Source organism: Euprymna scolopes, chromosome 32 (assembly GCF_053919585.1).
Source record: "Euprymna scolopes isolate OS-2025 chromosome 32, ASM5391958v1, whole genome shotgun sequence".
NCBI lineage: Eukaryota > Metazoa > Mollusca > Cephalopoda > Sepiida > Sepiolidae > Euprymna > Euprymna scolopes.
Genome location: NC_136513.1, coordinates 38,910,546 through 38,927,772, shown reverse-complemented (window position 1 = coordinate 38,927,772; position 17,227 = coordinate 38,910,546). Strand labels below are relative to the sequence as shown.

The following is a 17,227-nucleotide window of genomic DNA, read 5'->3' as shown; positions in this document are numbered from 1 at the left end:
TTCCGTCTCGACACGGTAAGAATGTTTTGTTCTCTGGAACTGCCTACTACAAACAAGTCACCTCCCAGGACTTGTGTGTAACAGCGAACCATCTGAAACTAAAAATGGCTTACACTTCTATGTCCACCACAGTAACTGGCTTCAATGTCCACCACAGTAATTGGCTTGGATTCTCTACTGTAGCACAACACATAGTTTCTCTATATCCCATCCCTATCACAGACTGTTACATTTCCGGCAAGACCCACATGTCTCACTTCTAGATCTATTTCTAACAACAGTTCAGGATGATTATGTGACAAATGTTCACAGCCTACTCGGGAATGTTTATACGCTGTGGTAATAGTAGAAATCGCCTTAAAGTCTCTACTCAAAACTGAAGAGCCATTGCTCAAAACAATGAGGTATTATAAAAAAGTTTAATTGGGAAGCTATCAGGAATCTCATCATGGGCTTAATAGAATCGGAAAAATGTATGCCTATTTTCCGATGCCAAAACGATTCTTTTAATTGTTTTTATTTATTTGATTTATTTTAAGTCGAAATCTTCAATTGCTGGTAATAATGATAAAATAATAAATATTTATTGATTTTAAATTATCAGTAAAGGTAAATCGGTAGGCCCCCCCCAACAAATGTTTTTTGACGTTTAGGAAAATGTCTGCATATTTAACATGTGTTTTTACGAAAATCGGGGAAAATGACAATCTTATAGTTAAATAATTAGAGATTTATAAAGAATCGAAATCGGTAATTGTATCGGAATCGGGGAAAATATTGGAATCCTCCCCTCACTAATATATATATATATATATATATATATATATATATATATATATATATATATATATATATATATATATGGGATCAAAGAAGTATTTAAGGATTCTATAACTTTTCGATATAATAAACACTCGATATGCAGCTGAAGCTTGGATATAGCAGAAAAGGCGTGTTTCGCTCTATCTAATCGTTTTAATTACAATCGTTTTAGCACCATTAGGTTTTCCTTTCAGAACGTTGAATGTATCATTGAAAAAAAAAAGAAAATTCGCATAATTTTTTATTTAAATTCAAGCTAGGCCGAAAAGCTGTTGAAGCAACTTGTGATATAAACTAAACGTTTGGCCCAGAACCACACCTTAACGCACAGTACAATGGTGGTTTAAGAAATTTCGTGGCGGCGACGAGAGTTTTGCAGATGATGAGCGTAGTGGTCGACCATTGGCTGTTGATAAAGTGTTGCATCTGTTCATTACCTCTTAGCGCAGACGTGAGATTTTATATGTCTCCAAACGAAAATAACCTAATTGGATTAAATAGCGCAAGCGCGGTAGCTGGTGGACAGGTGCAGTTCGTGAAATTATTATTCGAACCCTGAGTCACTTGCAGAGAAGGCGAATCCCGCTGGTTTTTAATCCTGGGTTCGGTTATATTCAACAGGTAATCACAAAATAATTGTGAAACTCAAGTCCCGATCTTTGGGTCTCATGGCCGCTGGCGCTTGTGAAAAAGGCATGCTCCCAGTTCGGGACCCGTGGTTGAGGCTGAAGGCGGCTACATTGAATAGATGTAGATGTCAGTTTTACTACATAATCAAGTTACATTGATTTATTTTGACAATAAGATTTTAAAATAAAGTTGGGGTGTTGTTTTCTTTAGTGCCGCACTTTAATCGTTCCACCCGTCTATTCACCCACCGAAGAACGTCGTCAGCATTCTCAACACTTGTTATACGATTCTTTGGTTTTTATCTACAAATCTTTGTTCCGTGTGCACTTTACAATGTACTACCTTAATATATAATAGGAATTTATCTGAACGAAAACTATTTCTTTTTTGCAGAGGTTCGCTTACATGGTGACTGCCATCTTGTCAGCTTGTCTTTTCTGTTTGCTGTCATCCGGGTTGTTTACAGGAATCCTAATTACTGGGGTAAAGTTGTTTTTTTAAATTTTCTTACATTTTCCTTTTTCGTTTTACGGTTAATAATGCTATTGGGATGAGAGCAAGTTCCTTTTCTTTTTTTTTTCTTCATGTTTTTTTAAAAATCATACACTCACGAAGAGCTATCATACATGTTATTACTAGCGATCGCTATCAATAAACAACCTGTAGTGTTCCCTGAAATCATAATAACAGCAAAGTTTCCCCAGATTACCAATGCCCTTAACCTCTTTCGGTAACGATTTCGAATGAATCTTCATTGTCACAACAGCCGTTTAGCATAGATTTTTTTCTGACAACAACCATTGGTATTCAGGCTAAGATCACAGCGTAGCATATGTTCTGATGCTACACTAAACCTTTTCTGTCCTCGGTCAGTGGAGGAGACAACTTCATGACTGAGACTTTTTATGTGCGGTGCTATCCATAATGCCCCTATTTGGGGGAACTGGATTTTTCCCACATTAAAAACGACGTAGTGTATAACTCTGCTCTCGTGGGGAGGCAGCTAACTTGGTATTCCGCGGAGTTTGGGTGGCAAAAAGTCTACCCCAAACTCCAATATTCAACATGAGTAGTGATATATCTCTTCGTTTCTTCCATTTTCCTTGAGAACACACGATCATTTGGTGTAGCACTAGCCGATGCTATCACAATTATTATTATTATTAAGGTTGTGGCCAATGAAGTGGAGGTGTGCGAGACCAAGGCTGATTATGTGAAACGTATCGATAGAGAAAGGGCAGAGGAACTGTCTAGAAAGAAAATGCATGGAAGGTTCTTCCAGTATATAGCAGAAGTGGCTGATGAAAGATCATGGCAATTGCTTAGAGCTAAGTATCTTGCTAAGAGTACTGAAGCTTTTGTTTGTGCAGCACAAAAGCAAGCATTAGGAACACGATTGTTCAAAAAAGTGGTTCTATGAGAGAAAATTGCTGCAGAATGCCGGATTTGTGGTAACACCTCAGCAGCAGGGTGTAGTGGACTAGCACAGAGAGTACCGCAAAAGACACGATCGCATGGAACTCCGGATATATTGGGAGGTGTGTAAGAGGGTTGAGGTGAAGTGTGCTGGAAAATGGTTTGAGGAGGTGTCTGATGAAGTGAGAACAAGTGAGGATGGCAAGGTAGAGGTATGGTGGGACAAAAGTGTCATAACGACCAAGCAATTGGAACATAATCGTCCGGATTTGGTCGTCATTGACAAAGTCTAAAAAAAACTGGCAGATTGTAGACTTCTCAGTACCCTGGGACAAGAATGTGAGAGAGAATGAGAATGAGAAGTTGAGCAATTATGCTCCATTGGCCTTGGAGATAAGGTGTATACACGGAGTTAAAACGCAAAGTATCCCGGTCGAAATTGGTACACTAGGAGTAGTATCAAGTCGTCTGGAAGGACAATTGAAAAAACTACGAATCCCCGATGTTTTAGGCGGATTTCAAACCTCTGCAATTAAAGGTACCACCAACATCCTTAGGAAAACCCTTGATCTTTGAAGCTCTTAGTTTGAAGCCGGGATTAAGGGAAATCCTCTGGAAATGAATCCCATCCCTTTCTAGAGAGACGTTCATAAGCGAAATCAGAATTATTATTATTATTATTATTATTATTATTATTATTGTATTTTTTGTTGTTTGGTGTTCTCTTTTGACACAGCTTATCAAGATCAGGAACGACTCAAAAATAAGTGGTCCTGTATATGACCTTAAACTATATCCGATCGTGAGGCCCCTGCTTGTGGGCTTTGGGGAGTGTGGAGCCACCCTTTAATTGCCATTGCTTCCAGGTCCACTCTGAACCGGAGTGGTAGTACTTGTTAGGGTCCCAACTATGGGTTAAATAGAAACCGACTTGAAAAAACAAAAATATATATTCTATTAAAAAAATGTCTTAAAAATTACTGGATCCGGCATTAGATAACCTGAAAAGGGTTGATATGCCGTAAAACAAAAACAAAACGAAAGAAAAAGACAAAGATAAGGGTTAATGATATGTGTCGGCTGGAAAATGAGGAAATCATGAGAGTGAAAATATTGATCAATTGCTTTTATTTTGAGGGGCAGTTTAACAAATATCTGTTATCATTGCACTTTTAAAATACGATTCATATGGCGATCAAATTATCGTAAATAGTTCACTCACAAATTCCACCCAAATGTCTTAATAATTTATTTTTTTACATTTATTTCTGAATTAATCAAAGCAACATTTCATATTTTCTACAATTTTTTTGTTTTTTTTATTTTGTTTAAAATCTATATTGGTCCATTTAAGCCCGACAATAAATTCACTGTAGACTATTAAGTATCTACTTACTTAAAGTTTTCTTATCTTCTAAAAATATACAACTTCGCGTGCACCCTTTAAACTATACAAAACACACAACCAATTCTAATTCCGTTGTTTAAGAGTGGAGCTCGGCTCTGATGCAATACTTATTGTAAAATTTTATTTAAATATTTTCTACAAATGTGAACACTCTTTTATTCTTTTTAGTGTGATCTTGTTTGTATGTCGTTCAAAGTCGGTTGTAAAGTTTGCACAGATAAGAATTCTACGCAACAACCGCCTTGTGCCAATCTGGTTAAATGATAAACAAAAATAGAACAGTATGAGTAGATATTGAAAATAAAATACCGATGTATACGCACACAAATTTGGGTATTCATATAATCTTTACTCGAAGTGAACTTAAATCTAGATAATTTGATAACATTGGCCAACAAATAAAATTGACATTGTTGTTTCAACTGTTTTTTATCTAAATTGAGGGCACTGATTCCAGAAATGCTGTCACTTTTTTCTATCAAGTCTAGTTCTTCTGCTATGGTATACCCCATTAGTAGGAAGTCGATAGCTACACTAAAAATAGGCAAATCGAATAAACAATAGTTTTATGTAAAGGCATATTCATGAAATCACACTAAAATATTCACAATTAAAGCTTGAAGTTGTGAAAAATGCTCAGCATAGACATGATCGTCGATTAATTGATGTTTTAGTGATTTTCTAGAATGAGGACTCCTCCCTTATCTTGATTATCTTGATAACACAGCATTACTTGGAAGTAAGGGAGATAAGCAAAACTCATCAATTCACTGATTCCTTTACTGTTTGATTGCAACGTATATCCCTCACAAATATAGCAAACACGTTTACATTATTTAAGCATATTATCTAAGGATATGGTGTAGCCATGCTTAATATTTACTCCAAAAATCTGCAACAAAAGTAAAATAAAGACTTATAATGCATTCCTAACATTAAGAGCATAAACTTTATTTTGACGTAGAAATTAGCAAAAATATGTCAAAACAGTAGGCCTATTTACTACTCAGTGTCCACTTTTACTTACTACGTACTTAATTGTGTAGCAAATTTGACTTTTACTTTAAAGCTTATGATGTCATAATACATAAAATACATCACAATAAGAACCTGCAATTATAATTATGAAGCTAGAATGTATATGGAAATACGCCGAATGTACTGTTGTCGCACGTACCCACGCTTCACAGTCAGACAAACTATTCTAAAAATAACGACCCTGAAGACTAGTATATAATCCACAGATATATTAATTTAAAGATTAAAAAAAACTGAAAGAGACATAATGGTGGGTATGAGAAAGTAAACGAGGGTAAGAAAATGAAGAAATCGAGAGACTGAATAAATTCGTTAATAACTTTCACATGAAATGTCACGTTGCATGACAAATTTAAACACACACATTATCCAGTATCAAATAAGTAAAATATGCAATTGATGTGGGGAACGTGAGCGGATAAATAAGAAACAGGTGTGGTGTGTCGTTAGTTGTTGCAAAAATGAAAGTAAAGATTAACCGGAAGAGGAAATTAGGATGAAAGTAATTTTTTTAGTTAAGAGTAACTAAAGGGAGATAATGGGTTTCAAACAGTATGTAACAAAATCATAAAATATGAAATATCTCAACAACTTGAACTAATGAGAAAAAAAAAACAAGTGATTTTCAAATTAGCCTAGATCAGCTTATAAACCTTAGGCACCACAAGATGTATTGGCCTGTGATGATTAAATCGTTTTCTAACTTTTTTTTACAGGCTGACAGGGAATATCCCACTACCAACGAGGATAGTTACTTCACTATCGCAGGCTTTGGAATAGCGACTTCAGTTCTGGAATTTATTCTGGCCATTGTCTCTTCCTCAATTTGCTGCTGTTGTTCTACCACAACTCACGTAATTTTTTACGTTTTTCTCTTTATAATTTTTTACATTCTGTTATTACTTAAATTAAACAAACTGAGAGTACTATACACACGCACACACACACACACACACACACACACACACATATATATATATATTCTTCAGAATGTGAAAGAATATATACTTATTTCCACAGCCAGACAACGTCGCAGCTACAAGAGCCAAGAAATCAAACAAACCGGAAGTCCAAGACTCTAGTTTCGCCCTTATCTTGTCTCATCAGTTAGACCCATCCGAACTCGGGATTTGAAACCTGAACTCCTTGCATGCTAAACGATCACTCTACCTACTAAGCAAACATACCACACATACACAAACACCTATTAACTTACATAGATCAATGGACGTGGCCATCCAACCAGCTATAACCCAATCCGACATCTCACAAGTAGCTGCGACGTAGTTTGGCTGTGGAAATAATTATATATTCTTTCGCATTCTACAGATACTATTGCTGATCGCTTGTTAGGTTAGCGTGTCGTGATGGCATCGTTCTTACGAGTATAAAATTCCTACTCGTAAGATGTCGAATTGGGTTATAGCTGGTTGGATAACCACATCTCTTGTTCGGTATGAGAGAGGTTCATTCAACTATCGGATCCATGACGGGGGTTGCTCGATCTGTGTAAGTTAATAGACATTCTTGTGTGTGTGGCTTATTTCCTTAGTTAGTAGAATGCTCGCCTGAAAGAGGATCGTGTTTCACATCTCGAGTTATGATGGGTCTAACTGATGAGCCCAAATAAGGGCAAAACTCGAGTCTTGGACTTCTGGTGTGTTGGCTTTCTAGGCTCTTGTGAGTTGCAACATTGTCTGACTGTGGAAATAATCATATATATATATATATATATATATATATATATATATATATATATATATCAAAAGTACCCGTCGTTGACTGGGTTAAAAAAACAGCCTACAGAAAATGGACTCTTATTTATGAAAGTATGATAGGTTATGAAAAGCAAGGGTTGTAATTTTGGGTTGAATATTGGGGGTATCAAAACCAAAGCAAAATATGATGAAAGTCTTTATTAAAGTTTGTGCCTATTTCCATTCTATGGAGGCCAGGCGCGAACGCAGACCCTATAATGTTGTTATACTATCCCTATTTAAGTTAAAACATACTTATCAAAGCATTCTAATGTACATCTATATCAAAAGCACTTGTAAACGTTTTTTTTAATTTTTTAATTTTTATTTCCATACTTTGTAGACCAGGCGCGAACGCAGACCCCACAATTTTAATGAACCGCCGTTTTGCCAGATCGAACATACCCATTTCTGTGTCTCGATACATCTTCTATCATTATATGTAATCAGTTTATTTTTTAAATAGTCAACGTCAACCATATAGGAGCCTATTCGTGACCACACACACACACCCACACACCCACACACACACACACACACTGACATTCAGCTTTATATTATAGATATAGATATTAAGGGGATTAGAACAACAGTCTAAAAAGCGGTGTTTAATTTAATGTATTAGTAAATGCATTAATACAATTGACAGAAAACAGTTTTCGTTTTAATTAAGATATATAATAAGCTGGATAGGCATAGATAACCTAGAACTATTTTATATTGAGTAAAATGATTCATAATTTATAATAAAAATTAAAAATTAAAAATCGGTTTAAAAATAAAGAATAAACAAAATCAATAAATTGTACGATCGTTTCGAAACGACGTTTTTATTGAGACAGACAATAAGTCTTGGACAATAATTTTATCATTTGATTTTATAAAACCAAGTCTCCTCATCAGCAAAAAGAGTGGGTAGGTGTTTAAAGACACCAAAAATAAAACAAGCGTTTTTTTTAAGTAAGTCAGAACATATTTAAAATATAAAGAAAAAACAGTTACTTATTCTCATGTTGATAAACAAAGTGAAATAAAATGAAATAAAAATAAAATCAAGTGGAAATTAAGGTTAAGAGGGGATATCTTTAATATTTCTAATAAAACTATATATACCTTTTATTCGCCCGCCTGTAAAGCCCGTAAGTATTTTAGTCAATCCATTCATTGGCATGTTGTTTAATGTAGTTTATGAATGGTTTAAATGGTGATATTATACAAACTTCAAAGGAAAAGCTAATAAAAGTAATATTACCAAGTAATATTGAAAACGCTATATTTGAATTTAAATTAAATAATTTATTTATAAAGGGGGATAACTCTCATTTTTGAAAAATGATACTCAAAGAGAAAAATAAAGAAACTTTTATTGTTCAAAGGGAGCTAATCACTAATTGCTAAAATTAGTTATTTTTTATATAATGTTTTAAACATAGAAATATTAATAAAATCAGTAATAGTAATACCATTCATCTTTTTGGCCGTAATTAAATAATAATATTATTTATAACAGTAACTATAATAATAATAAAAATTAATATTAATAAAAACATATAAATTCAAAATGAAATAGATAATAAAATAAAATAGAAAATAATATAGATAATAATACTAATTGTAATAAATCCATAATAAAAATAGTTATTAAGTTATAGATTATAGACGTTCAAAATAGATTAGTAATAAGAAAATTTTATGATTTATGGTGGCTAAAATTCGTCAAAGCTAAACAAGCGTTTATGAATGCATCCCGTAAGAATTTCGTCTTTTAAGAGAATAGATTTAGTGTCATTATATTTTAAAATATTAAGGGCATAATATCTACAAAGTGTCCAGAATTTGTCCCCGTGCATATATGCTTTATAAGATCCTATTATTTCCCATTTTAAATTGAAGGGAATACTTCTATCATTAAATCGTCAAACGTGTTTAGATAAAGAAGTCTGGTTTTTCAAGGAAAGATTTTTGAAGGAGTGCTTAAGCGTAGAGATCCTGTGTTTAATAAGTCCAGATGTGGATCCTAATTGTACCTTACTATTTTATTTTTTATTTTTTCTTATTAATGCGTTCAATTTACGATAAAATGAAGTACAATTTAAAATCGACGCAAATCATTTTTTCGTTGGCATATTTTAAAACTAAGCAGTAATTAGAAGTGACTTTTCCAGGGCATTCATTTTCAAGCTCAGATATCAGTTGACGTGAAATTGTAAACGAACACAGACAGAATTGTTAAACGAATGAATCATTCAATAAAATAAAAAGCTATAGCAAACATCTAAATGACTACTTTAAATACAGTTCCTGATTTCAAAAAAAGAAAAACTAAAAGATTCATCTGCCTTACTTTTAATGCTAGGTTTATTTTTGGTGTCTTTTCAATTCAATAGAAATCCTCCTAAATTTGCTGATGAGGAGACCGTGCTTACCAAAAAAACTATGTATAATTGTTCTACGTGACTTCATGTATACCACAAATAAAAAGCACGGATTTCCGAAACGATCGTATAGATAATTGACTTTGTTGTTGTTCCTTCTTATGAAACTGATTTTTAATTTAATTAAAATTTGATTTTTAAATTTAAAAAAGTTTTTTTTAATTTTTAAATTATAAATCACATTACTTAATATTGAATTAGCTCTAGGACATTTAACTATCGAGCTTATTATATATCTAAATTACAACGAGCATTTCCTGTATTTTAATTAAACTAGTAATTTCACTATTACATTAAAATACACTTAGCTCTTTAGACTATTATTCTAATCTCCTTTAAATTATACATATATATATATATATATATATATTTATACAATCAAAGTGTCTTAATCTACTATGCCAAACCTTCATCAAAAAATAATTAGTTCTAACAATAAAAAATTAATAAGCTACAAAACACAAATATACAAACTATAGCAGGCTGTAACTGTAGAAGAAAAAAATAAATGTCCCCTACAAGGCTCATGTAAAATAAAAATAATGTAGTCTATTTGTTGATGAGGAAACTTTGTTTTTTTTTAAATACTATATGTAAAAATTATTGTCCGTGGCTTAATATCTACCACAATAAAAACATTGTTTTCCGAAACGATCGTACAAATTATTGACTTTGTTGTTGTACCTTCTTGTGAAATGGATTTTTAATTTAATTCTAATTTGATTTTTAAATTATCAATCACATTACTGAATATTAAATTAGCCCTAGGATATTTATCTATCGAGCTTATTATATATCTAAATTACAACGAGCACTTTTTCTTTTCCTGTATTTTAATTAAATTAGTAATTTACTATTACATTAGAATACACTCTACTCTTTAGACTATTGTTCTAATCTCCTTTATATATATATATATATATATATATATATATATATATATATATATCCATCGATTATTCCACAACCCAACTAGTACTTTCCATTATGTTTATCTTTTCATCAATCATTTACATTTAAAACTATTAAAAGCAAATACACAAAAATGTAATTATAGCGAAAGGTTGTGAATTTTGCGCTTAACACATGAGCACATCTGCAATTAATCTTGCAGGACGAAATCCGTATTCCTACCACTAATTCAATCATGACGTATAAAACAATGCCTTTCCCGATAAAAACATAAAACAACCGACTGTTATACAGACGGTTACAGCCGTAGCTGTGGCAAGCATACTCGAATCAATGTTGCACATCACAATAATTCAGTCAAGTGGCATGTCTTGTTCTGTTTGATGATAAACGGTGAGTTTGTTATGAAAAACTTAGCAGCGACATTATTTTTCAGTGTTTATGCATTGTACGACTCGCGATGTCCACTAACTTACTTGGGTGTGCTCGACGGACAGACAGATATCCGCAATATTCACTTAGATAATCAGTCTTCTACATTATTGGCGGTATCTCGTTCGCACGGTTTCCCAGATGGAATGATTTGTGAACATTAGTTTTTTTTTTTCATTTAAAAACGTGACGTCATTCTTCATCGTAGCTCTGTTTTGTCTACCAGGATGTACCTTTGCCCCTCCCTCATCTTACCCTTCTCATTCAATATTGGCAACTATTCTGTTTGACATATTTAGATTATCATGTACGCGCGTGACCCTTATCAGAATCAACACTAGCTAACTTAATCGTTAATTGTGTCTAATCCAGCGGATTGATTGCGTTATGAGATTGCTTGTAAGTACTGGCCTCGAAAAAAAATACTAAGATGTTTGCCATCGGGTGACGTCAATAACTGGAAAAGGCCAGTAACAACGTTGTGGAACGAACGCACTCTCGGTTTTTTTAGTTAATTCGAAAATAAGCGGCGGCTTTTTAATAAATTGGAAACAATAAAAAAAATATTTATTTGTGAACTGTAATCGTAATCTTCATAGGTGTTGTTTCACCACGTTTCTGCAAACTCATCCGCTGACCTTCTACGGGCAAGTGGCGGAGTAAATAAAGGCGTTGACGCTCTCAGTTCCATGTGAGCATTATCTAAAGATAGTGGTTTCAATCCTACCCAAAGCATGCTAGAGGATTAGTTAACCAAAACGTGGTGAGACAACAACTATGGAAGGCAGTATTTACTTATAATTAAAGTTGAGAAACTCAGCATTCCTATCTTGTCGCAGTTAATGTGTGCCCCCCACGACGTAAACACCTGCGACACACCCGGCAGGCAGCTAAATCTCGGCCCCACACAGTATAGATCCCTTCTACTCCAGTTATTTCTCCCCCAGAACAGCTAGACTGCTAGATCCCTGCTTCCCCAACTGTACTGACATGCAGAAGTTCAAGTGTAACGTGAACCGACATGTTGCTGCCCAAATCTCTACATAGTACCCCAGTAGTTATTGCTCCTGATAGCAGCCCCCTACACTAAAATGGCAATGTGCCTTGTTTGGGGCGAAAATGTAATAAAAAAGAGGATAAGATGAAGGATAGCAGTCCGCAGATAAATAAATATAAAATTACTCATCCCCAAAAAATCCAATTAAAAAATAAAAATTTAATTTTAATCGCGTAGAAGAGGATTAAGGTCAGGTTTAGCGCCAGGGTTAGGTTTAAAATTTATGGTAAGGGCTAAGTTTAGGGTCAAAGTTAGAGTTTAGCGTTCAAGCTTAGGGTTTAGGATTAGGGTTAGGGCTTAGAGTATGGTTAGGTTAAGGATCAAAGTTAGGTTAAGGCATAGGATTACAGCTAGGGTAAATGTTTATTCTTTTCGTAGCTTTTTAAAAATGTAGGAACACGCGGCCTTTTCTGGTTATTTCTTTCAGCTGCCGAGCGAAGCCGTCATAACTTTGTAGAAATCCTGAGTGGCATAATGCGTGTTTCTATTTTTCTTTAGGTCTAAAAAATAATCATCTTTTCAGATTGATAGAAAAACAGCAGATATCGTCAATGCGATCGAATGCATTAATACGTTATTTAATAAAGTTGGGGGCGGCTTTGCTAGTGCGTAAAGTCCGCTAAAATATGGTATTTTAATTTACCCGTATTTCGTATATATTATTATAGAGTATTGTTTTCAAAATTAAAGCTTAAATATTTATGTGACATAAGCTAAAATAATTAAAAGCTGATGACGTTGCCACTATACCAACATGATACGCATTTAAAGCAATTAAAAATTTAAACCAATTTAAAATTTAAACCAATTAAAAATTTAAGCCAATTAAGAATTTTAAAAAATTAAAAATAAACTAAGATGAATGTACGAAATGTTTAACGATTTTTATTTTCAATTTTGCCCCATTTTTGAACCCTTAAAACTATTTTAAACATCTAAAGACCCATAAAAGAACGTCCCGTAAAAGATCCAATCATTTGAGCCCCCGAGCGCCACTCTGCAACCCTTAGTTTCGGAGGAGATAGTGTTTGAAAATATAGAGACATAAAACAGACCGTTAGAGAGGGGCCGACAGACAGACATATAGCCGTTAATATATTAGATTTTAATATTTGATATTAATGTGTTATCCTCCTCATTTATGTTTTCAGGCTGCTACAACCATCCTTCAAGCACCACTTCAACAGATCGTCAGTACAGTATCGGGCCAAAACACAATCCCGTACCAATCCATGTCCAACCACACAGTTAACGGAACAATGCAATACGAAACGTCAGGTTATGCGGCAGTATCTTCCCATCCACCTGCCTACCAACAACATGTCGAGACAACAAAGACTCAATAATAAAACTTAACTCCATGGCAAGACTGTTTGGTACAGCCTTTTACAACACTTTTGGAGACATTTCCCTACTGATCCTTTATTTTCGGAATGGTTTTCTACTGCCTTCTTAAATCTTTTCCCAACTGAACGCCTTTACCAAAATTTGAACCTACTGCCTTTCTAAATCTTTTCCCAACCAAACGCCTTTACCAAAATTTGAACCTACTGCCTTTATAAGTTTTTTTTCACAACTGAACGCCTTTACCAAAATTTGAACCTACTGCCTTTATAATTTTTTTCACAACTGAATGCCTTTACCAAAATTTGAACCTACAGCCTTTATAAATTTTTCCCCAACTGAATGCCTTTACCAAAATTTTAACCTACTGCCTTTATAAATCTTTTCCTAACCACCCCTTTTTTAAGACCGTCCACTAACCAGTTCTTTCTCCCATAACCATCGTTCAACTTCTTCCCTGTTTTTAGAACCGCCCGTAAAACTTTCTCCCTTACTGGAACATTTTCTCTTACATAAAAGGTTCGAAATTTAAGGCAGCGATATTTTAATTCTAATGAAACACATTAAATACTTTGTTATGGAAATATGTGGTTTATTAATTAAGATTAATTCTTCGTATTTATAATTTAAATCCAATTTAAAGTCTATGTAGATGTCCAATTTTTCACACATGCTACGCATTAAATAAGAATTTATTTCAGAAATAATAATTCGAATTTTGTGTTCCATGTAGTATATTGTTTGATTTACCAGGGTAAATAGAAGTTAACATAGTGCCAGAGAAAACAATTTAAATGGGTTTAATCGCACAAACGAGGTGGACGGTTATCGGGTTTATTTGTTGAAATTATTCGTTCATGAAATGCATCAAAATGACATTAAAAATGAATTTGGATAATTTGTAAATGCTGCTCGGGTATGTTTTCAAATAATTGAATAATTGCAAAACTAAACCGAACTCAAAATCACCGATAGTATCCAAGTCTTCAATTAAAGGATATTTATTTGTAAATTTAAATTTCGCCTCTAAAACACACACACACGCGCATATATATATATATATATATATATATATATATATATATATATATATATAAGATTTAATTATAATATCCAAAATAAACCACTCTAAATATTTATAATTTCTAAAATGAACAACTCTAAATCTAGGTAAGCGTACCAGACTATATATATATATATATATATATATATATATATATATATATATATATATATATATATATATATATAAAGATTAATAGATAGATAGATATTCTAAAAATATATTTAAAATCTGGTTACCTATTAATTAGAATAACTCATGATTGTTGATTAAATTTTTATAGTAATTGAAATAAAATTTACAATATATACATGTTCTGAATATTACAATATACCTTCATTGAACTTATTATTCATAACAATTTTCACCATTTTATAAGAATATTTGCCTTAACAAATATGCGTTTTTATAATTCATATTTACTTTATATATATATATATATATATATATATATATATATATATATATATATATATATATAATATATATAAAGCTGAATGTCTGCGTGTGTGTGTCTGGTCACGAATAGGCTCATATATGGTTGAATATTTTAAAAAACTGATTACATATAAGGATAGAAGATGTATCGAGACACAGTAATCGTTATGTTTGATCTGGCAGAACGGTGGTCCATAAAAATTGTGGGATCTGCGTTCGCGCCTGGTCCACAAAGTATGGAAATAAAAAATTTAAAAATTAAAAAAAAAAAACGTTTACAAGTGCTTTTGATATAGATGTACATAAGAATACTTTGATAAGAATGTTTTAACTTAGGGATGGTATAGTAAAATTGTGGGGTTTGCATTCGAGCCTGGCCTCCATAGAATGGAAATAGGCACAGACTTTAATAAAGACTTTTCATATCTATCTGCGTAAGTATACTTTGATAATTATGTTTCAGTTTAAAGAAATATGGTATAATAAAATTATGGGGTGGTCGTTCGCACCTGACCTCCATAGAATGGAAATATGTCACAAAGTTTAACAAGGTTTTTTAATATAGACCCACAGAATATTGTGATAAGTGTTTCAGTGTGAACAGGTATGGTATAATGAATTATGGGGTTTATCTATTTTATTTTTACTTTCATCATATTTTACTTTGGTTTTGATGCCTCCAAATTCGTAGATATCTCTTTACAACCCTACCTTTTCATAACCTATTATACTTTAATAAATCAGAGTCCATTTTCTGTATGCTGTTTTTGAATCCAGTCAACGATGGGTACTTTTGCTAGTATATATATATATATATATATATATATAGAGAGAGAGAGAGAGAGAGAGAGAGAGAGAGAGCGAGAGAGATAGATAGATAGATATATATTTACTTTATATACATAAATATATATATGTTAATACATACATGTATATATAAATATATGTATGTATGTATGTATGTATATATGTATGCATGTGTGTAAGTTAAATCTTGAAGTACAGTAAGAATACAGGTACTATAATACTGTAAGTATAAACTCTAAATAACAATTAGTATAAATATTTATAAGACGATCCCAGACAGATAAAGAAAGCTCAATATGTTAGATAGAGCAATTATATGAATGGAAATTTCGTGATTATCATATCTATTTTGCTAATAGCATTTTCTTTAGGGTGAGCCAAGGAAAGGAGTTTAATGATTATCTGCACTCCTTTGTGAAACAATAAATTTTGTTGTAATTATACATAATTATACTACGCATTTTAATTGCAGATTTGGCAACTATCGGTTATATTTAGTAAGACTTTGTTTGGCAATTCACCATAAAGTGTGTGACACTCGAGCAGCGTCTGCAGATTGAAAATGATACGATCAATTTTACTGAGAAAAGCATTGAATCCGAAAACCAGTTACTTCTCATTGAACCTGAAACTAGTTACTTCGCTCGCTCTATTTAATAACATTAGATTGTTTTCGTTAAAGGTATATAAGGTTTCATGTCTACGTTGATCAATCAGATACAATAGACTACCTGGAAGACAACATTACAACGTTATAGAACCTTATTTAATTTGTAGCTTTTGTGAAAATTCAGCACCGCACGAGCTGCGAGGGCCTGAAATTGGATTTAAATTATAAATGCCAAAAATTAATCGTAATTAATAAATCTTATATTTGTATAATAAAATATTTTTATATGATTTTTATTAATTTGAAGTTCGCCGACTCTTAAAAATATCCCCTATTTTTATATCTACAATATAACTACACAAGGCGAAACTCTATTATTTATTTAAAAGTACTTTTATTAAATGATGACAAAATATTAAAACGTGTTTTTTTTATTATGACGTTTCTGAAGTTTTGAGATGAGGATTGGTTATTTGTATTTTTATTCATCGGATTTATTCTAATCTTGAGTGTGATTTTTACAACATTTCAGTCGATGTAACCTCCGACCTTCTTCAGGAATCTTGTCGAACTCGAGAATGTTTCTGTCGAACTCGGGGATGTGTCTGTCGAACTCGGGAATTTGGATGGATGACAGTAGGAAAAACATGAGGCTTAAATTTTACTATAGACATGTATATGAACACGCACTGGAAAATCTGGAAAAGTAAAAATTTTAACCGATATTCTTTTTGTATGTAAGTATAGTATTTTATCAAAGATAAACAGATGGAAAAATTGAAAGAAAATTGTTTAAAGAATAAACCAACAGAGAAAGGGGGTGACCGATGTTAATTCAGAATAAAGAAAGAAAGAACAAAAAAATGTAAAAAATATTGTAGGATATGTTTAAAAAAAAAGGAAATAGTTTGGTAAACTGTTGTTTTTTATTCCAAGAAAATTTAATATATTACCATGCCACAGTAATCTCAATGAGTTCTAAACCTGGGGATATTCGTAAATGCAAGCCTCAAAGGGAGAAGGAAAGTTGGTTTTGTTTGGGTTTGCGTCTGATATAT

General features: G+C 32.7%; 1 protein-coding gene across 1 annotated transcript in view; it reads left to right on the top strand.

Annotated features, from left to right (window-relative positions):
• Positions 1-14,311, top strand: part of LOC145256281 (uncharacterized) — a 25,282-nt gene extending 10,971 nt beyond the window's left edge. The window contains exons 4-6 of the mRNA XM_080114965.1: positions 1,846-1,935; positions 6,031-6,168; positions 13,059-14,311. Of these exons, the coding sequence (XP_079971091.1) occupies positions 1,846-1,935; positions 6,031-6,168; positions 13,059-13,253 (423 nt within the window). The 3' untranslated portion in view covers positions 13,254-14,311. The remainder of the gene's footprint in view (positions 1-1,845; positions 1,936-6,030; positions 6,169-13,058) is intronic.
• The last annotated feature ends 2,916 nt before the right edge of the window (positions 14,312-17,227 follow it).